The 21,589-nt window shown below is 38.5% G+C and overlaps 1 protein-coding gene across 8 annotated transcripts in view; it reads left to right on the top strand.

Moving 5' to 3' along the window:
- The window catches only part of KIAA1217 (KIAA1217 ortholog), a 362,749-nt gene that overhangs the window by 120,567 nt on the left and 220,593 nt on the right, over positions 1 to 21,589 (top strand). The window contains exon 1 of one of the 8 annotated variants that reach the window (XM_054058349.1): positions 1,707 to 2,047. The exons of 3 other annotated variants lie outside the window; for them this stretch is intronic. In XM_054058349.1, the coding sequence (XP_053914324.1) occupies positions 1,828 to 2,047 (220 nt within the window). In that variant the 5' untranslated portion in view covers positions 1,707 to 1,827. Of the gene's footprint in view, positions 1 to 1,706; positions 2,048 to 21,589 lie in introns of those variants that run through there. 4 more of the 8 variants (XM_054058350.1, XM_054058354.1, XM_054058367.1 and 1 more) reach the window with 4 other exon arrangements.

The raw sequence follows: 21,589 nt of genomic DNA on the forward strand, positions 1-21,589 counted from the left end.
AAACATATCATAGTGGAAGATCTTCAAAATAAGCCTGTTTGCAAAACACTCTGGGATCTTAAGAGGGAATGATGGTACTTCTCAGGCTCAGTACAACTGAGCTCTCACGTGCTTCTCTCACTTTTTCTCTGCCTTATTCACTTGCTTCTCGTTCCAGTTATGTGATTAACTCTCTATTCACCTTATTTCACTCCTGTTTCTGTTCTCCGTCTTCTGCATGACCTGCTGTGCCTGAGTACTACTAATCAGCCCAGAGTTGCTCTCCTGTCCTGAAGTCCCTCCCTGAGAGTTGAAGTCTTCCCACTCACTTAGAGGTCCCACTGTGTGATAAAATAGTATGCAGAATATTATCAATGTTGTGGCAAGTCTTGCTGTATTGCACTTAATCTGTCCCTTTCTTGATGGGGCAACAAAGCAATAGACAATATGCTTTATAGAGGAAACATAAATAATTACCTCATTAATGTGGGATTTTTGAAAAAAAATATGAAAATAGCATGCAAAAATATTTTTCTGTGTTGCACAATTGCCATTTCAGAAAATGAGGAATATATGTAATAATTTAGTCATGTTTTCCTGTATTTTTGCTTGTTAAGTGTTTCTCCTAAATAACTGTTGGTATCTTAACTCTGGTAGTATTGATTTGCTTCTGTGTGTTCGAGCTTTGAAATAAAATGGTCCCTCAAACTGTTATTGATATAGCATACTGGTTGCCTGGGATATTGAGGAATACGTTTTAAAATTCAGAGTGAGGATTTTACTGTTACTGTAGCTGTGATGTTTTCTGTGGTTTACACTATGTATTGTGTTTTGTTTTTCTTTTCTCTTTGGAAGTTGTTTGCAAAATTAGGGTGAATGGAATTATCGTGTGACCAAATACATTGAGTCTTGGCAGCATTCACAAGTGTGGGGCTGGCAGAGAAAGTTAGGCAGGTTTTGCCTAGGCATTTTCAAAGAAAAGCATCCAGGGACTGAGGCTTGAAATAATGTAGCCTGTGGTTGGGATTTTTTTTATTTGGGGAGTCAGTAGAGAATATGGTTGTCTATAGTGTGTGTGTATATATATGGGGCTTTTATATGTACCAGTGAAAAAGGAAAGTATAATAGCAATATTCTGTGCAGTGTTATTTCCTAAGCCATGCCAGTTAATAAGGGATTTGGGCCATTTTTCAAACAGAGATGATATTCGCTCTCAATCCTTCATTTAGTTTGGCAAGTTGGAAAATACAATGGTAGGAGAATATGCATCATTTAATGCAATTGAAGCTTGCACCACGCTTAACTCAGACAAATGGATTCTTGACATCAGACATTTACTATTTAGCACTGAAGCAGTGTGGTTTTGGCGCGCAGTGAAGGAATCTGCTAAAACAAGAATGCATTTGTTTGAGAGAGAGGGTTGGGAGAGGAATGTGGGAAGGTCCTGCTTGCAGAGGTAACCCTGCGCCTGGGTAGTTTTTCACTTTGTACCTGTGTAGGTGGGGCATTCCCTTTCTGCTGCAGTGCTGCCCAGTGCCTTGTTGGTGCACGCGGGGAGCTTGGTGTAGTCCCTGGAAGAGCATCTGCTCCCCACAGTGAGGTTGGGACTCAGTACTGGAACAGTCTCATCTGTTTTACCCCAGAACACATTTACATTCTACAGGTCCGGGAAACTGTCTGTGTGACCACCCAACGCCTGGTGTTTAAAACTGATCGAACTGGCAGCACAGCACTTCACATCCAGCTGCGCTGCATGCACAAACTCTCCAGCCTCTGTGCTGGAAAGGGAGCTGGGAAGGATTTTTTTAGAAATCGCTTTTGGAGCAGGTACACTCCTGCACGGGCACAATGTCCAAACCCTCTCGCTTGGCTCGACCTCTGTCAGCTAATACAGCGCGTAAATCACCTTTGTCTAGGACAGAAGATTTTAACAGCCGATCACGAAAAATTAGGCTAGGTGAAAAGATTTTGAGAGCTGGCAGCGAAGGAAACCTGGCTAAACAGCATCAGCAAGAGCAGGTGGAAATCACAGAAGTGCTTGTGCCACGGAGGGCTTCTTTCCTGAAAGGTAACTGGTTATTTCATGCTGCAAAAGAAATAATCAAATGCATTTGCAGTTACTGCCTTTTTAATGAACCCCAAACATTAATTACTATATAATAGGGCATGTGTATGTATGCATGTGTGTATATATATATATGTGTGTGCATTGTTTCTAAATGGCAGATTCTGGTACCTAAAGCATTTGTTTTGAATATAAAAGGACTTAAGATATTTTTGTTGTTCATTTGTGGCTAGGTGCTGTATACAAGCTAAAGATGTTGGTCTGTCAGAGTGCTAAATCACTATCTTTTTCAGTCTAAATGTGACCCTGTATTGTGAAGCTTCCTTTGAAATGATAATTTGAAAATATTAGGACATGTGAGAAAGATTAAATATTGTGAGAAAATAGACATCAGTGCAGGCACAGGATCTTATTCAACCTTGCAAGTAAAACTCTTGTTGGTGCGTCCTGACAAGGCAACTGTAAGTTGATATCTTGTATAAAAACTGAACAGATCAAGTGTATTTGGAAAGGCTTATGTGCTTTCAGAATGCAAACAAATGTGAAGGATAATATAAGATTATGATCTACTTTCACTGATCTGATCATTACCATTGCCTCTTTTTAACTTAGTTTTTGTGACAGGACTGCTTAAAACTACATTTAAAAGTAGCTATTTAATCTATGTGGTGAAAAATGAGGGCAAATTGCCATTCTATTAGGAAACAAAAGAAGTAGTGTTCTAATTGGACTTTTAGTAAGTTTTGTATTTAACCATGAGTGGAAGCAGAATTTTTTCAAGCCAGAACAGAAATTGCTGCCCCTCCATCCTAAATCCACAGGAAAAAGAAGTGTAAATTGCAGACCTTTGTAACTTGAAACTGTGTATTTTCATTTCACACACATGGCATCCAAGGTTACAGTTTTTATTCCTGGCTGAATAAGGTTTAAAAGATCTTTTTTCCCCTGCGGTATGACTTTTATTGTTTCACAGAGAAGGGAGAAGTGATGACACCTAATCTTACTCAGGGAGATGGATGATCTGTTTGTTGCTACAAAGGAAACTGGGTCTGGAGCACTTTATTAAAGGCAGAAGAGAGCAAACTGAAAAACTGGAGATGGGAGGGCTTAGACTTCTGGTATCACTCACAGACTGTCTTGCTTTTGTTTAGCAATATAATGTGGAAACATCAATTTAAAAGCTTTTTAAACAGTAGTTTGTCCCCTTTCTGTTCTCTTACTTATTTGGTGCCTTGAGAAAAGGAAGTTATATAGCATTTACAGAGCAGCAAGTGTGTCCTTTTAAGGGATGTGATTTTTATGCCTCTCTCAGGGCCTGCTTTTATCCATTTTTTAAAAATATTTTTGTGCTGTATAATGCTTTGCAACTAAAAGCAAGGGTTGCTCTCACTGCTTAGTGTTTTAGGTGAGATTTCTCTAATAGAAAAACCTAGTGGCTATCAGGAGTTCTGACACTTGCCATGTGCTTTTAGTATTTATAGCATTATGCTTACTGTTTTCTGGAGCATGAATTAATCCGTTATGTACTGGCTTTCTGCATTGGGATGATTCGTGTACATTAGGCAAGACATCACTGGGAGTTGTTTTTGCAAGAGATGTTGAACGAATATTGATACTTCTGAAGGGAGTGTATTACGAGGGAGATGGAAATGCAGAGTGTGTGGCTTTTCTCTGAAAGCGGGACTGTCTGGACGGCCCCAGTGGAGTTTAAGGACTGCCCAAAGCAATTTGGAAGATGTTTTATGAGAAACAGGTACAGAACTGGATGGTGGAAGGGCAGCAGATATAGCAGAAGCCAAAAAATGCAGTGAAAGGTATAGGAGCCACAGGGCAGTGCCCTGGGGACAAGGCTGAGTAATGCAGGAGAGTGGGAGTAGCAGCCAAAAAGGGTGTTTGAGTGTTGAAGAGTAAAAGAGGGAAAATGGAAGAGGTGCCAGAGGGCAGGTGCTGGCTGAACGTGGTGGCTGGAATAAAGAACATGGTGAGGAGAGGCTGAGAGCTCCCATGGGAAGAGGACTGGGACTTGGGGGAGAAAAATGGCAAAGAAAGATTGGATTTTAGGAACAGGTAGGTTGGAGGGGTTGGGGTGGGGAAATGGGAGCAGGAGGCTCTGGCAGGTTGGGAGCAAAGTCCTGAACAACATGACATGGAAGAGAGGGATCTATCTGACCAATCTTCATCTGTTGTCATTAATGCCAGTGAAGCATTATGGCCTGGTGTGTGCCTTACTCCTTCAAATCCTGTTCCGTATGCAAGGGAACAACCTGCAACTGCTGGACTAGCTCCTACTAGTGAGCTTTGCATGTCTTCATGGGCAATACAGTGGGATTTCTGGTTTTGTTTAAATTCTTTTAAATTACAAACAAAGAGATAACATGTGTGAATGGAGCCACAGACAACAATCCAGCAAAGCTTGGTGCTTAACAGATTAAGAAATCCAAAACTGCAGTTACAATTTTAATGGGACTGTAAAGCATGACAGCTCATTCTACTTATGATTTTATGTTGCTTTTCTTTTTTTCCTACAGAATTCCTGCCCTGTGTTGTGCATGGCATGAGTTGTGCTTGAGTGATAAATTGATTGTACAGGCAGGGGTGCAGCTTGTGGCAGGGAGAAAAGTAGCCCTTATAGGTAGAGCCATTAAAGGTTGGAGTAGATCTCCCTCTGCCTCAGTCACAGAGGTCTGTGTGGTATCAGTCTGCTATCTCAGCTTTCACAGGGGAATGCTCGCTTTGTGCTTTTTGGTTTAGTTTTTGGAAGTGCAAGTCTGAGACCAATGGTTCTGATATGCAGTGCTGAATGCACATAACAGTAACTGAAGTCAGTGTCAGCTGTGATTTTATTGCGTGAAGTACTGTCTAATAAAAAGGACTCAAAGAGGTCATCTTGTACTTATCTGTTACTCTTCACCTGAATTTAATGAACATCTTTGACCATAATTTCTCTGGATGTTAGCTTCTCATCTCACTAGGAAAGGGAAAAAGAGGTAGAATAGGATCCTTATTTTACAGGGAATGTTGTGAGAAGGGTATTTCACAAATATTTACCTGTTTAATACAGTAGTGAAGAATAATGAGGCCTAGGCTACAAAATTAACTGCTTGGTCTTCAGACCAAGGTCTGACAAGCATGCAATATGTGAACCCTAAGTCCAAATCCAAAATAGTTAATGTAAAGCATTTGACCCCCTGCATGTGAAACAAGCCCTGTTCATTCTGTGCAGAGAATGAGACGATGGCCCGTGCCAAGGATGGGGTGTGTAAAGGGGCAAGGAAAGACTGTACTGCAGCACATTTGCATGTGGGGTGCAAAAGAGGGTGGCAGAAACAGTCTGAGTTTTGGTATTTCCCATTTGGCAAATGACTGTCTTTGCACACTTGACATCATTTTAGGATTTGCTGTTTTGAAGAAAAAATGGAGATAGGTAAACCTTTCATTTTTCATTCTCTCTTTCAAGACTGACTCAATTAAAATATTTTTTTTCACCTCTGGGATATGTTACTAATAGGAGAGCTTTATGAATTTCTGTCAGCCATACTTTTTTTTTTAAGAAAAGCAGAGAATATACTAATGACTGTCTTTTCAATTTCCTTTCTCTGTCCTATTTTATTGAGTTTTGATATTTGCTCTAGTATTTGGCTTCACATCATTTCACTTTGCTTTATTTTTCACTTTTTTTTCCTCTTAGATTTTCCTCCCTGGTTTCTCCTCTGCACTTTACTTTGCAGACTATGGTAATTGGAATGCAGGGCCAATAGTTTTAGACTAAAAATATTGGTATCTCATATTCAGTTGGATCCAAAACTAGACAAACCCAGTTTGTCCTATCCCTGGTTATTAGACATGGGCCAAAGGACTGTAGGGATATAGTGGAATTCATGTATATGGGCTCTTCGTGAAAACAAGCAATAACAGCACCATAAAAAGTGCAATTATGTTTTCCCCATTTTATTTTTATGGCAAACTTCAACATGACTGTATAATCAATATCTGCATTACTAATTATCTCCAAGCTTGTTATGGTTTTAAAATAGAGAGATATTGAATTGTGGGCAAAGTTTGGAAATGACTCTTTCCGACATTCAAGTAATATCTGCAGCATTTTTTAAGGCCAAAGAGTTTTATCTGTCAAGAACTTCCATTTCACAGCATTTCCTGGCAGTGATGTACCTACAAATACAAAACACATGTAAGATTGGGGGTTAGCCTTACAAGGAAGTTCATTATTGAAAGAATAGCAAAGTAAAGAATGTTTGTGTTTAGCCTATGGTATTTTTGCTTCCTCTGCAACTGTTTAATAGTGATCAAGACAGAGAACACAGATCTTACAAGTACTTGTAAGACAAATGTTCATCATCTGACGAATTTGATGCTAGCTGTCTATTTTACTGCCAATACATATTTTTTTGCTTTTAAAATGCTGACTCTCTACTGCAATCTTTAAATAAATAAAAACTGAGAAATTTTGTTAAAAAATTAACAGTTAATTGTTCAAAATTTTGAGATTGAGACACAGACTTGCAAATCAATAGAAATGTATTATTTCATTTTGGTATATTAGTATTAGAAAGGAACAAATATCATGGAGCATTAGGTATCAAAATACAAAAGAAATCTAGATAAAAACTTTTCAAGCTGGAAAAGAGCATTATTAAAATACTCTTGGAGTTTACACAATTGCATTGCAGAAACAGGGGTCAGGTATGAGACAGTAGACATTCTCTCATAGCCCATGTACATTTATTTCTCTAGTTGTTGAGGTATGACTTTACCTGGAGGATGAATAGGGTAACCAAACATGCTTCCTTCCAATTAAGCTTATGCAGTATATAAACTGGAGTTATGGTTATTGAAAATTGAACGTTTGGGCATTTGTTTAGGTAAAGAATGATAGGCCAGCCTCTGTTCTTACTTGCTGTGAGATCATGACTCATACTCAAGCATAAAGTATACCTTAGCTTTTCTTTAAGCATGATTCCCTGCAAAAATTGGGCATGTCAAAGCACCCTGGCAGGCTTTCCTTCATCGGTAACCTTTTTACCTATTACCTGAATCTGTGAAATTATGATAAAGGTAAGTGTCTCAAAAATACTGCATTTCTATGATATACTGTGTACACTGTACACTGCATAGGATACTCTGTTCTGTACCTGTCAAATACTATATGTCTATATTTTTCTGTAATTTTATGGAATATTGCTGGCTGGGTGGAGAAGGAAGACCTGATTAATATCACATAAAAAAAGCTGTAGTACATGTTCGACTCCTCTTACGCATCAGAATGCTCATGTGTGGGTGAGACCCCACGAAAACCATACCCCAGGGAGAAGCTTGGGTTGTAGCCCACAGCTCAGACGGTTCAGCAGAGAGGCAAACTCAGACTGCGGAGGAGTTTGCATGAATTGTGATGGAAACGTTTTGGAGCTGAATGCATGCTGCAGCCTAAGTATAATTCAGTTTAGAACATCAGTAGTCAGTAACAGGAAAAAAAAAGGTGCATTGGAAACCAGGTTACAGTACTTGCGCTGCTTACAGAACTATTTTTCAATTGCAAAAGTATATCCACTTTGAAATCTCTTCCCTTGGGACCTGGCAGAATTAGGAGGAGAGCACTATACATCCCCTTGGGAAACTCAGGATATTTTGTAAGAGATAATAATATGGGATGGGAAAAAAACTCCACTAGTTATGCCTACAACTCAAGAAAAGCTTAAACCGTCCAGAAAAGGCTACATTTTTTGAGGGAAAATTAGGAAAATCTTTTTGAAGATTGATTTTCTCTTAAAGTGTGTCTTTCAGAAATGCGTCAGAGGTTTTGGAGTTTAGAATAAATTAAGGAAATTACTAAGTGCCACAGACTTTAGGTACTTTAAATTTTCTTCATTAGTAGATCCCTATTCCATAATGTAACTTGCCAATATCACTTTGCCATATGTAGGGTGTAAGTATATATGTCACACAGAGTATATAACTTTTAACGTATATACAACATCTATAGTGGTTTAAGAGTGTAGTGCAATATTAAAGTACCATTTGAACCATAGTATTTCAATATCAGAGTTTTAAACAGTCAGCTCCTTTCTTTTGTTGTTATTCTTGCCTGCTAATTAAGTGATGAGATTAATGGAACTTTGTTTAATCCAAATTCCTATCATTATTTGAAGCCCTATTGCATGGATTTGAAAACCAATGTGAAAACTCCAATTATTTTGTAGAAGAGACTTTCGTTTAGGGTGCTTGTGTCATGGTGGGAATACTTGAGCAGCACAAGACCTGTGGTCAGCTTTTAGAAATTAGTATCAGTAGGGCCAGAAATGTTGAGATCACTTGCTCTGAGAAATGCTAAATTCTCTTTCAATTTTTATTTTCTTCATATGATCATTCTTAGAATTTGGATTCTGAGGAATCTCATAGGACTCTGGAAAGTCCATTGGTGAAAACAGTCCTTGCCATCCATACACAAATGGTGATGCTGATGAAAATACTGGTATCAATGAGCTCCTGAAGAGTCCAGTTTTGACCCTCTGGAGTTTCTCAGGTTAGCCTATGTCTCTTCTAAAGTGGAATTTTCAAAGCTGGACATGGTATTCCAACACTGAGGGCAGTGAAAGAATTATGTTACATTTCTTACAGGCAAATATTTGTAAATCTTAGTGCAAGTACAGATTTTTGTACAATGGCATGGTAATGTTTTAAGCTTCTGATGAATTCCTAGAGCCATTTTTGCTGTTAATCATCTTTTAAGTCTTGTAGGCATTTAGAGGGTTTCCCCTTGCCCCAGAAAGATGATCATCCTAGCTGATCTTAATTCCTAAATCCTTTCTTGTGCTTTAAGGGTAGGCGAAACATTGGTGCTTTTTGAATCTTTTGGTATTTCACCCATCCTGAGCGAATTCAGATAAATATTAAGAATACAGACGTTTTCATCAGTTAGTTTGCTGAGTAATGGATCGATCATTCTTTTCTTTGCCCTTCCTCTGAGAGCTCAGTCATTTGTGCAATAAGTAGTGACCCAGGCCTGGTGAGAAAACTTAAGGCTCAGTCATGAAAAAAAATAAAGCAAATATTAATGCTGCCTTAAAAAAAAAAAAAAAAAAAAAAAAAAAAAAAGAAGAAAAGGCATAGCTGCAAATACATGAAAAATGAAAACATCTGGAATGTGCAACTAGCTGGCGGGACATATGCAGGGTATTAACATATCTAGATACTTAAGAACAGACAAAGTAGTACTGTTACTGAGGAATGTGTGTTTTATGATATCCATCTCCTGCTGACATAGGCTGTGGTTGTGTCCTGGCTTGGATAACATTTATCTTGAGCCTTTTACTTCAGGTTTGTGAACAGGCTAATGTTTCTGCTGTCACCTGGACATACAAGAAGCTTTCTGGGCAGTGGAAGCTTTGGAGAGAGACTTCCTCAACCTCCTGTCTTCCAAAACTCAGATTCATCTGCAGCACCTAGTGGGAGATAGACTTTATACGGTTGTTTAAAATTGAATTTGTAAGCACCTCTTGTTGGAAGTCACAGGAAAAGAGGTTTAGCAAGAGGTGAGACTGCAGCGCTGCTCTCTGAGGTGCAGACACTGCCTGGCTAACACGCAAGTTTCAGAAAGGGCTCCCCTACCTGGCTGCATCTTGCCCATAATCTTGCAGAGCCTGAGCTGGCAGTTAGGACGTGGAACATGCATTGCTTCCTTTTGAGGCTGTAGCTTTATCTTTCGGCAATGGAGTTCTGTCTGCCTGGAGATGCCCTCTCTCTCCTGTTACGTATGGTTGCCAGTGTTTGGCGATTAGGATCTGTCTCTTTCAAATCTCTGTTTCATTAGGGCAGAGGGTAAATACCAAGCACAGCTCTGATGTGGGTGATCAAATAGCATCTAAAGGCGTTAAAATTAATCCAGCAATTTGAGACCGAAGTCCAGCCTGTCCTAAGAATGTTTCCAATCCAACAATCCCTATGGTGTCCTATTAGTTATTATTTTGTAATGCAGATTTATGGCATGAGTGTGTGATAAATGGCCTCATCCACGTGCTGGACATTTCAGGCAGTGTTGAAGTCATGCACTCAGTTCATGCAGTAGCCATATAAACTTACGTGTTACACTTTGCCATTTTCTAGCCTGCACATCTCCCTGTGCATTTTGCTTTTTGGACTAAACACATGCACACTGTTTGTAAGTAACTGAGGGTCATCTGCCACATGTTTCACATTGTTTTAGTGAACATAGTTATGTGAATCAGTTTAGCTCTGTGCTGATTTCCCTCGTATTACCATTTGATCTCAGCACAGATAATTACGCTTCCTGTTCTTCAAGGCTGAATAGCTGAGGTATCACTTTGAGTGCCGACCTTGACCACAGTGGTACTCACTGACCTCTTCCTCCACAGAGCTCTGTAGCTCACAGCCCCACATGCTGCAAAGGTTTGCATTGTCCATGGTCGTACTAGAGGCTTGGTATGGGGGAAAGCTGGAGATTTTGGGCAAATCAGGCAATTGGCATGACAAGATATGTCTACACAACCTCAGAAAGTCCTTCAGGATCAAGGAAATAATTTAAATTGTGCTGCCTTGAATGATGACTCTACTCAAGTCATCCACCTACAGCTGGGGAAAACAGCTTCCAGGGAATTTTCCTGGGGACTTGGTAGTTATAGTAATTGCTCTGTGAGTATCAAATTGGAGCTAGCTGGTCAGGAGATAAAAGCAGAAAAACAGTATAACTAGAACTTGCTTGCTGATGACCAGGCATGTAAAATATATGACTGACAAAGCGAGTGGGTGCTCCATGCACTGCTTAAGAAAGAGCAGAGAGGAAACCCTCCTCCCAGGCACTTATAATTGATTGATTTTGTATATCCATTGAATGCAGATTACCCCAGGCTAAGAGGCTTATTAGTTTATGTGGAAGCTACATGAGTTATAACACACAGCTCAACTTGGTTCATGAGTTGAGTACTAGACCCACAAAGTCAAAGCATCAGAAGGTGCAGTGAGTTTTCACACCCCCTTTTTATTCTGCTCCAGAAAGTTTCTTATGTGTTAATCTCCCATATAACACATCAGAAGCAATAGGTAAATGGAAGACACTGAAATAGGTCTGGAAGGGAATCCTTAGATATTATAAATATTATTTTCTTTATAATCTGAAGCTTTCTGTCCAAAACATAAATGCAGAAAGGTTACTATTTTCTTCTTGGAAGTTTGCAGAATGATTGCATTCATAATCATGAAATCAAATTAACAAATTTTCATCGTATATAGTTAAAGCAGTGACTTGGTAACTTCACCTGAAAAATAAAACAATGTTTTCCCATTGCCTGAGGAAATGTATTTAAACAAACCTTGTTCTTTTTGGTTTATATTGTGTTCTTTGTTGGGATTTTCTTTTTTAATATAATTGATCTGATATGTATAACTGCATGTAAAGTAAATAGGAATACAAATGATACTTCAGGTAAGCTTCAGCTACTTCTGTATTAAAGATGTTCAGAGGCTTATCAAACATAGAGGTATTTCTCCATGAAAGATATCTCTGTTCAAATGTCACTATGTTCTAAATATAATCAAAAGCATAGCAAAGAAAAGTTTAACTTACGTAAATATATTTGGTTTGTTTTCCGTGTTTTTGCAAACTAGTCTTTGCTAGATAAGTGTGATGCAGTACTGGAGAGTGATTGTAACTAATCCACTGCCATGCTTGTCTTCACAACTGGTGAAATTAGGGAATGGTCATACTTAGCATCAGGCTAGCTGCTGCTAGTTAGCTATGTGGACAAAACAATTCCTTCCTTCTTGACTAGCAAGTTATTTTAACACAGTGTAAATTAAAGATTTCAGTGGTGTTCCTAGCTGCATGAAATCCCCTTGGATGCCTTACTTGACATGACCTCCTTAAATGTATTGCTGGTCTTGGTGCTTGTTTTCGGGGTACTAGGAGTTGCTTTCTCATCCAGTATGCCATGAAGCTACTCTCGGAAGTTGTGGAAGCCTAGGATCTTAATTTAGCAATATTTTCCTGCTTAAAGGATTGGAGGCCAGTGGCAATAGCCTTGATCTCTCCTTTTAATCGTGTGCTAAATCTGTACTGTGCATCCAGAGATAAAAATGGTGGCCTGTAGTCATCATCTTAATTTAGTAATTCCTGTTCAGCATTTCATGAAAATTGTAATTTTTCCTTTTTTTTTTTCTTAGTCAGCTAATCACTTCTTTTGTCAAAAGAAGGACATTTCCACCAGTGCCAAGCCAAAAGCTTTAGTGAGGAAAATATGGGAAGCTCCAGACTGCTTCCTTGGTGCGTGGTACAGAACATCACTCCTTCACAGCTGACCCAAAAAGATCCACAGAGGTGAAATACAGTAGTTTAATATGATTTCTGTATTTTCTTCTCAGTAGTAACACAGCAGTTAAATTTCAGATGGTAAGTTACAACTAAAAGCATCCATTTTAATTTCTTTAAGTCTCTCCCCTTTTCTGTCCGTGAGCACAAGTCTTATTGCAGGTGACAAGGTAGAGATTTTTCCAAGTCCTCTGTGAAAATATTGGTAGTATGTAGCAGAAGCAGCCCTAATTTTCACTCTTTATCACTGAACATTTAAGCATGCGGTCAAAACACCAGTTTGTCTTTTATCTTCCTCAAAAAGTTGTGTAATGCTTAGCAGTACATTGACTTAAGCCATATCCATGACAGCTGGAGCTGTTCTGTGCTGCTCCATGGCATGTAACAGCTCATATCTTTATGTCCTATATAATCTACATATTTATTACGTGTAATAATTCTGATAAAATGTCATCTCTCAGCAGAAGCGTTGTCACACTACATATTTGAAAGCCAAATCCAGCATTTACTGATCATTTTGAAAAGGTGCTGATAGGCTATGTCGCCGATCAGCTTAAGCATTCAGTAGTTTCTCAGAGTGTTCTGGAGAGATAGGAGAGTGAGTTTACCCAAGTATCCTTATCTCTTCAGGAAGAACATTCTATCTCATAGCAGTAAGGAAATGCAGCCAGCTGATGGGACTAGATATGCTTGCATCATTGAATTAGCTAATATGAGAGATGAGAGATGAAAGATCCCATAGATTGTGACAGGACCTTTTTAAAGAGAGTTTCTGAACCCTCTAAAAAGGTTTTGAGTAGGTTTGTTTCTGGTTTTCACCTGTATGCTTGCTTAGGGGACATTAAAAGCAGATACAGATGCACTTACAGTGTGACTGGTCTTTCACGCATTTGTTTGCTGTATCTGCCGTGGAGATATTTGATGAGGGCAGAAGGGGCTGACCTGCAGGCAGTGTCAATGTGGAATTGCAACCTGCTCATTGTAGGTCAGTGGATCCCCAGTCAAAAGATATGTTTGAAAAATGTGTGCTTCAGTATGTGAAAATATACACTACCTGTGCGGACAGAACAGTGAGGACTCCCTCGCCTTAGCTGTGCACCAGGATGTCTTTAGGGGGAACAGGACTCCACCAGCAGCAAGGGTTGGGTGGTAACTGAAAGACACTGGAAAGTAAGGTGATGAGTTGTGTGTTAGGAAACTTTTTAGAAGCTGAATTCTGACTGAGTCAGAATTGGTGGCAAAATCTGTATCTTCTTTTCACTGTGGTGACAATATAGTTACAAATACTTGAAGCCTTTTTTGAAGGATTCTGAAATTTTTAAATGAGAGCTGACATACATGCAGACAACATTACTGATACATTCAATGGAAAAACTGAAGAAACATCTGATAACAGTTGTGTTGAAATTGGTAAAAATACTGTATAAGATCTCTTAAATTACCACAAAAGTACTCCTACAGAAATGCATACAAATACCTTTTTCATCTTCAATGACTTTCTAAAGAACACATTCAGTAACATCAAAACTGATTCTAACTACTTCCACTCTAGTTTGTGAATTAGAAGAAAAATTATTCGCTTTTTCCAAGGACTGAAAGAATGTCTGATCCCTGGGCTTTTCTCTTCTAATTTCTTAGCTCACTATAACTGGACTTAAAATAGACTTGAAGTAAACAAAGCAAGCACCCTCACTATTTATTGTATTAGGTGGTCTTATCACAGGCAAGCCTTGTAAAGTCAGCTAGCTATGTGTTTAAGCCCCTTGGGAGCCTTGTAGCTGGGGAAAGGTAAGCAAGAAGTTTATACATTTTTTCAGAAGGGAAGTGCTATTAAACTGTCAGAGCTCTTCTTAGAGTTTTTAAAAAGAGCAAGAAACTCCAAACAACTGAAGAAAATATTGTTCATTGATTGATTGTCATATGAATTGCATCCTAACTGCATTGGAACTAAACATTCTAATAAACATTGTTGATTATCAGGCACTTTTACTAAACTGAAGTGGTGTGTATACATCAGTTTAATTAAGTGATTATAGTCAGCATTCCCAGATAAGTGGATTTCATGTTTCTGGATGTGTCTTGATCTGTGGGACAATCAACTGTAAGGGTGGGGGAAGAAAAGTGATTTGCACTAGCTCATTTATTAATGAGTAGTAAGTCAGCTATTCACTAGCCAGGGAAATATTTGGACTCTCTATGCAGCCAAGTCAGAATCCATAGGCTTTGTTTTATAGCGAACAAGAATTGTGGTTTCTCTTAGTTAAAAAAAAAAAAAAAAATCTGCAGCAGGAGTAATGCAATTCATTTTTGATCTGTCTGGTTTTGCTTTCACCTTCATCTATCCACAAAAGTTGGGGTACGCTTCATTTGTTATTAGCAGACAGCCTGAGCACCCAGTTGCTCTGTTATTAGCACTGTTTCAGCCCTCCTGCAAGGGTCAGAACTGGAGAGTCTGTTTCCTTGCCTGAGTACCTTCTCATGGCTGCACGCACCCGTTTCATCAGCCAAGGGATGCAAGGCTAATTCCTGTGTTGTGTCCCACAGACAGCAGTGAGTTATGTTTGCAGCCCCAGTCCAGCTTGCCACAGTCTCATCTGGGCTATTGATGAGCTGCAAGGTTGAGCTACGATGAGGACACTGATACTTTATTGGATGTGGCTGTCTACCAGGTGTGTATGTAATGACAGTAAATAACATTGACCAGCAATGTATCAATATGCTCAAGGTGTCACAATAATATAACACACTCTGTCTTAGGGTATATTTACTGTCTCTAATGTTAGTTTTTAAAATTGCAGCTTGGTTAATCTAACACTATGGCTGTATATTATGAAAGATTTCCCCTTAATATGGTAATAGGAGTATTACCTTTAAAAGGTTCTGTTATTTCTTTCATCCTCTTTCCAATAAGTCTGATTCCAAAGAAAACCTTTTTAACTGTTTCTGGAGTCTATAAAGAAATGTGTCCACTTATTAAAGCCAGACATGCCATTTGTTAAAGGAATTGCATCCCGTGAGGCATCCTGGCAAATGTTCCTTTCATCTTTCAGAAACTGCTTCAGCTAAATAACACAGGTATTCAGTCTCTCTGAGTTCACTTAATAAGTGTTGTAATGCTGACTTTAAAATAGATATTTGGAAGGAGCATGTTCCTCCCCTGCTATGCTGCAGTTCTGGTATTTGCAGAATGGTGCAAGATGCCTTATAAACGTTGTGTATCTGGCCAACTCAATATAATGTATTTAAAGACAACTCTTCAGGTTTCTTGAAAGCCTTCTCATTGTAAATCTCTACTTTCTGACAAATCATTATGGGGGAATATCCTTGCCCTGCTCTAGTCTGATAATAGCAAAGTAGGAAAGTGAAGGTTGTAACTCATTAAATGAAATTCAGCTTTTTAATGCCTGTGGAACGTCGTTGTAGACTTTACGATGAGCAACTTGAGAACAGAGTTTTGCCTTGGAAGGTGATGGGCAGCTTTAATTATAAGCAAAAATAAAATTTATCTTCAATGAGAAAGGTATGTAGGCGACATAAATTTGTTGTCTGTCTGTTGTATATCTTGTAGGCTCTCTGTGGCACTTTCATCTGAAAATAAAACAGTGTTCCCAGGGCCAGCAAGGACAGCAATATGTTTTCTTTCAGAGTTGCTTCTTGTATTGGAGCAGAGAGATAGAGTAACGTGTGCTCTAAAGACTGCTTCCTTGCTGGACGGGTTGGTTTTATCGTGTTTCCCCCAAAGCTTGAACAAAAATGAGGAGTGGGAGCGAAAGGAATTTGCTGGAAGAATATTTGTGGTTGGTCTTAGTATGTATATGGAGGAGCCTGCCATGAAGCTTGGATGTGAGGCATCAGAGTGTGTGGAAGAGAAGCTGATGAGCTGGACTATTTTCACTGTAGTGGCTGTGCTGAAACTATGCGAGTATCTGCGGTACTGCTGTGGGCACTCAGCACTGCTGTGTTTCGTAGAGCCACATGCCGTGGCTAAATCTCCTGAGAATCAAACAAATATTAAACATTGTCTGTGGGCTTGTGTTTAAAGAATACAGGAAAAAAAAAGACATTTAAAGCAATAAGGAATCCTTTTTGAAAGGTCACCAGTTGAATGGTGGCCTTATTGTGCGTCCCAGATGAGTAGTTTGTGATATATCCAAACTTAATTCCTCATCTATCTGATGGGAGCCGTTTTTCTTCTAACTCTGGAAGAGCTCTAAAGGTCTGCCCGAAGGCTGGCATTCAGTGGGAAATGAATCATCTTTAGTAAGGTATAAATGTCTGGGAATTGAATCAGGGCGGGGTTAAGTTTGGCTTAAACTCACGTTAGCAAACTGTAGGAAACAGTGAACCGTTAAGACATATTTCATAGGAAAATTCAGTGGTTCTAGCAGTACACCAGTGAGAGCTTACAACATAAAACATTCAAAAGCTATTCACTAGGGTCACTAAAATTATTAAACTGCTTAAGAATTATAGTATTTTTAAAATGTGTACACATTGGGTTCTTCATTATTTTCTCTCTGATTTTGAGGTTTTGGTATTCCTACTTGAAAATACCATACGTGTACTTTATGAATGATATCCAAAAACTTACTTTAAAAACAGTGAAAAAAAGGTTAAACAGTAAAATTGAAAGGACACACAGCTTGCACATTTAGGCTTAAAAAACACTGCTGGATAATTTAAAGCTCAGGAAGAATCGCAGGAAATTCTTAGTATTATATCAAAGCAAAACTGGAAAATGCATCGTGGCATCAGATAAGATTTTTATTTGCAACTTGACTCTGCATTTAGCAGGAAGAAATTTTCCATCAAAAACTTCCAGTGTTCTGTAGTTTTGTACTTCTCCTACTGTCTGATTCCATCGGTATAATGTTGTTTTTATCAACGTATTTGAATATAGTTGAGTTTATGCTGAAGCCATTGCTCTTAAGACATGTCAGCCCAGATGGATACAAGAATTAATAATTTGTAGTTCAGTTCATCAAAATGGCTTGGAAATCTGAAAGGAGTTGTACTTTGGGTAGTAAAGAGTAGAAAATGTGACTGTTTCAGAAACTGTAAAATAATGCACTACCCAGAGAAGTGGATGCCCCATCCCTGAAGGTGTTCAAGGCCAGGCTGGATGAGGCTTTGAGCAACCTGATGTAGTGGAAGGTGTCTCTGTCCATGGCAGGAGGATTGGAACTGGATGATCTTTAAGGTTTGTTCCAACCCAAACCATTCTGTGATACCTAGAATCAGGCAGTATATAATTTCTTTCTTGGCCCCAGTTTGAGGAAGCTGGAGGGGGAAGCACTAGCATGCATTTGCAAGTGCAACATGAGCTGGATGGCTGGTTTAGGTGATGGAGTAATAGATAATTTTGCTGGGAAGTTATACAAGACTGTTGAAGAGAACTGCTAAGTAGATAAGGAGGGGAAATCTGGGACTTCTAAGAGAATAAGCAGAGCAAGACACCAAGAATTCTTAAGGTTTTTGGGAAACAAGAGATGAGAGAAGGCTTTGGGATCATACAGCTAATTACATCTGATAAAGTTTGCACTATATTGAAGGAATAGTTGGAGATCTGGGTTAATTTATGGCAGTATTGGTAAATGAAAGTAATTGGACTTAGACACGTTGTGATGAAAAAGAAATAAAGAGGATTTGAATTTTGGACTGGGCTGTGCATCTGTTGTGATGGTATTGTTAATGCATTAAAATGTTGATACTTACTGTGTACTAATAGACATGTTGTTTTGTAATTATTCAGTGTTGTTCTCTTCTGTTGCCAGCATTTTAGGTGCATTAAATCACATAAGGGAATAAAATAAAAATGTGAGCACAGGCATGCAGCTCCGTTCCTGCAATGTCAGATGGATTTCTAATACAAATGAAAACGCATGTTGGGTTTAGATTGCGATCATTATAGATTACCTCCAGAGTACAGATGGAAACACCAGAGGGGATCTGGAGAGCAAAAAGTTTGCTGCTTGCAAGGTTATAAGATACCTAAATCTGAAAAGAAACCAGAGAGGAATGGGAAGAGTGCTTATGAACACTATTTGGAGTGACGAATGGCTTTGTAAGACTCTGGTTGGAGCAGATCAAGAGTGACAGTAGAACTATGGGAAGTGGCACAGGTGAGAGCTGAGATGATCTCCAGTAGATCTGTCGGTCTCTAGAGAAAGCGTGTGAAGACATGAGAAAGTTGTGACATGAGATGTGCAATGAAGAAAGCTTTGGGCTATTTCATTATTATATTTTAGTAACAGAATCGGGTTATTGTCAGTGAGTGGACAGTACGCTGCTTCCTCATTTTATGGGATTGATGAGAATAGTTTTAAACTGGTCTAATGGGATACAAGAGAAAGTGCAAGTGAGATGCGTGTGATGCCTGTACAAACCTTGAGGGCACAGGGAAATTAAAATTGGATAAATGAGACTGCAGAAGTGGGTAAAGGAACAATATTATTAGATGATAGCTAGCAAGAAAAAACAAGTCCCACTGTTGGTAAAAACTGTGACATGAAGATGTAGTTACTAAAAGGGTCCCACCCCATCTGGCTGGGAGTATGGGTGAGGTCAGTGTGAATCGTGGAAGCATTGATGCATCAGTGTAGTATCTATGCTGAAGGGGAAAAAGAGGTGTTGCCAAAAAAAAAGGTAATGTCTCCAGGAAGCCTTGTATTGACAAATGGATTCAGTTGAGTGTTTGTGCACAATAAAGGCATAAAGCTTTGAGAAAAGGAAGATGGAATAAACCAGAACCACCTGGAATGAAATACATTTGGAAGAAAAACAAACATAAAAGCTCTACTGAAGTAGTGTTACAGTAAGCCAAAAGTGGATCAGAATAAAGACGGGGAGATAACAACTCAGAAATTGCAGTAGGTCTGTAAGGTTTCCAAAGGAGAAGTACTTGAGAAGTTGCTGACAGTAGTTTATTAATCTGGAATAAAAAGTGCGGAGACTACTATGTAAATCTGGCATTAATGACATCTTTAGTCAAAGGTTCAAAAAAACTGCTGGAGTTAATACAAATATACGATTGATATACATTGTAGAAAATTCCCCATATTTCACTGGATAAATAATCATCCTAAAAATAGTATTAAGCATAAGAAAGGAGTCTGCAACAAATGGAAAGAGTGTTGACTGATACATGGAACTGTGCCTTACAAATCAGAAAACATTGTAAATTGTAATAAATTGTAAATTTCTAAGATTCCACCTAGGATTTTCTTTCTTTTAAACAAAAATTATAAGAAGAAGAATGGAAGTACAGTCAGTGTAAAAAGATGAAAGTTTAGACATCAGCAGTGATATAGATGTGTAGGATTTAGATGCAACAGGTACTGTTCCTCATATTTTAGTGATGCTATCAAACCTGGGACAAAAACAGGGCGGCTAATAGGAATAATTATGCAGAAATGGAAATTCTCACCTCCAGGGGGAAGCAAAACTTAAATTATGTAATTGTTAAAATCCAAAGAGACCATATAGTCCACATCCAATAACTTGCATAATATAATTGCAATTCCAACAGCAAGTACTTTTAATAAATATATCACATCTGAATTTGGTGTTACATAGGGAATAAATTAAAAATAGTACTTAAATTGGAAAAAATGACTTCAGTTAAGGAGCGTCAGTATGGTCTCAATGGTATGCAAAGTCTTACAAAAAAGTTTTAAGGAAAGAGTAAGCAAATGTCACAAAACATGATAAATGAGTTAAAATGCAATGTAGCATCTCCACAAGAAGGTCACGCTTGACTAAGCCGATATCTTTAATTGAAAAGATATCTAAGTTAATTCTCTAAACAAAAGAAGGAATCATATGGAATCCATATGGACTTTAAAAAAATACTGTATGTCATCTGCTGTGTAGAGATTTGTTAACATAGGAATTAAGAATGATTTGTAGGAGAGGAAAGAGGATGAAAAAATTAACTAGAGGAAAAATTAGAGCTGGAAGGCAGGCTGGGGGTCACCAAAGGAGTTCCCAAGGACTGATACAGGATCAATCTAACAGAATGTTTCTTTTAGTGATTGCACTACAAAAGCAACAACATTGCAAAAAATCTTGATGACAATCTTGATGATACAAGTTATCAGAAGGATTATGAGGAAGACTGGAGTTTCATGTGGAAGAAATGGGATGAGCATATGAAGTGGAAAAATAGTGCAAGTGGGATGAAAAGCCACTCACTGTCAGAAATGCAGATCATGCACTTGGGGACTTGTACCAGGGTCATAGGGAGAGACTGGACAGACTCACAAGATAATTGAGGCATCAGAATGATACATTAGCGGGAAAAGGACAAATTTGAATGTAGCATGGATCATCTAACATCTGGCAGTGTTAGGAAGTGTGTTTCCAACGCAAGGAAGCTTTAATGCTGTTTTGTATGAGACATGCGTAAAGTATAACAGAAAAATCTGTGCCAATGTGATCATATGTACTTACGAAAAGTAAATTCAAATTGGATTAGGTGCCAAGGCAGCCTTGGGGAATGGAGAGACTGTTTTATGAGGGGAGATTGAAATGCTTGCTTTGGCTGACTCTGTAAAAAAGAAAACTGAGAGGAAATACAATTGCTGTCTTGCACAGAGGAGGATTTATACATAAAAGATAATATTAGCACACAAAAAAAATAATTACAAACTGATTTTGAGCACCTGTGGGGTGGAAACTTAGACAGCTTCCAAATATGAAGCACAGCGGGATAAGGCACCTGACTAATTTTTAGATGAAGCTGTGTTGAATGATGAAAAAAAAGTATGTGAGGTAGTGCCTATGAAGGAGAAACTTCTTCTCCCAGGAGAAACTGGGGACTTGGGCAGGGAAGACTGTTCAAAATAATATTGGTAAAGGTAACATGGTGATATTCTCATGAATTACATAATTCATGTGTTTTGCATTCAGAAAGCAGCAAAAACCTGTATTTTCTGATCTCTTAAAAAATTGCTTTTTAAACAGAATTTTGCTTGTTTGGGGAGGCTTATCTTAATTTGGCACTTTTTACTACATGGACAGTTTTGTTTAAGGAAAACCTATTTTATATTTCTAAGCATGTTTTATTTTGAACATTGTTTCCTACTTTACCTTGGTAAAAGCCATTTTTACACTGTATGTCTGAAAGAAAAAAAAAAAGCAAAACTACTGCAGCCGGCATTGTGCTAAATTTTTCACATAAAACTTTGATATGTGCCAAGCGTGACTGT

The sequence above is a fragment of the Cuculus canorus genome, chromosome 2 (assembly GCF_017976375.1).
Source record: "Cuculus canorus isolate bCucCan1 chromosome 2, bCucCan1.pri, whole genome shotgun sequence".
Taxonomy (NCBI): Eukaryota; Metazoa; Chordata; class Aves; order Cuculiformes; family Cuculidae; genus Cuculus; species Cuculus canorus.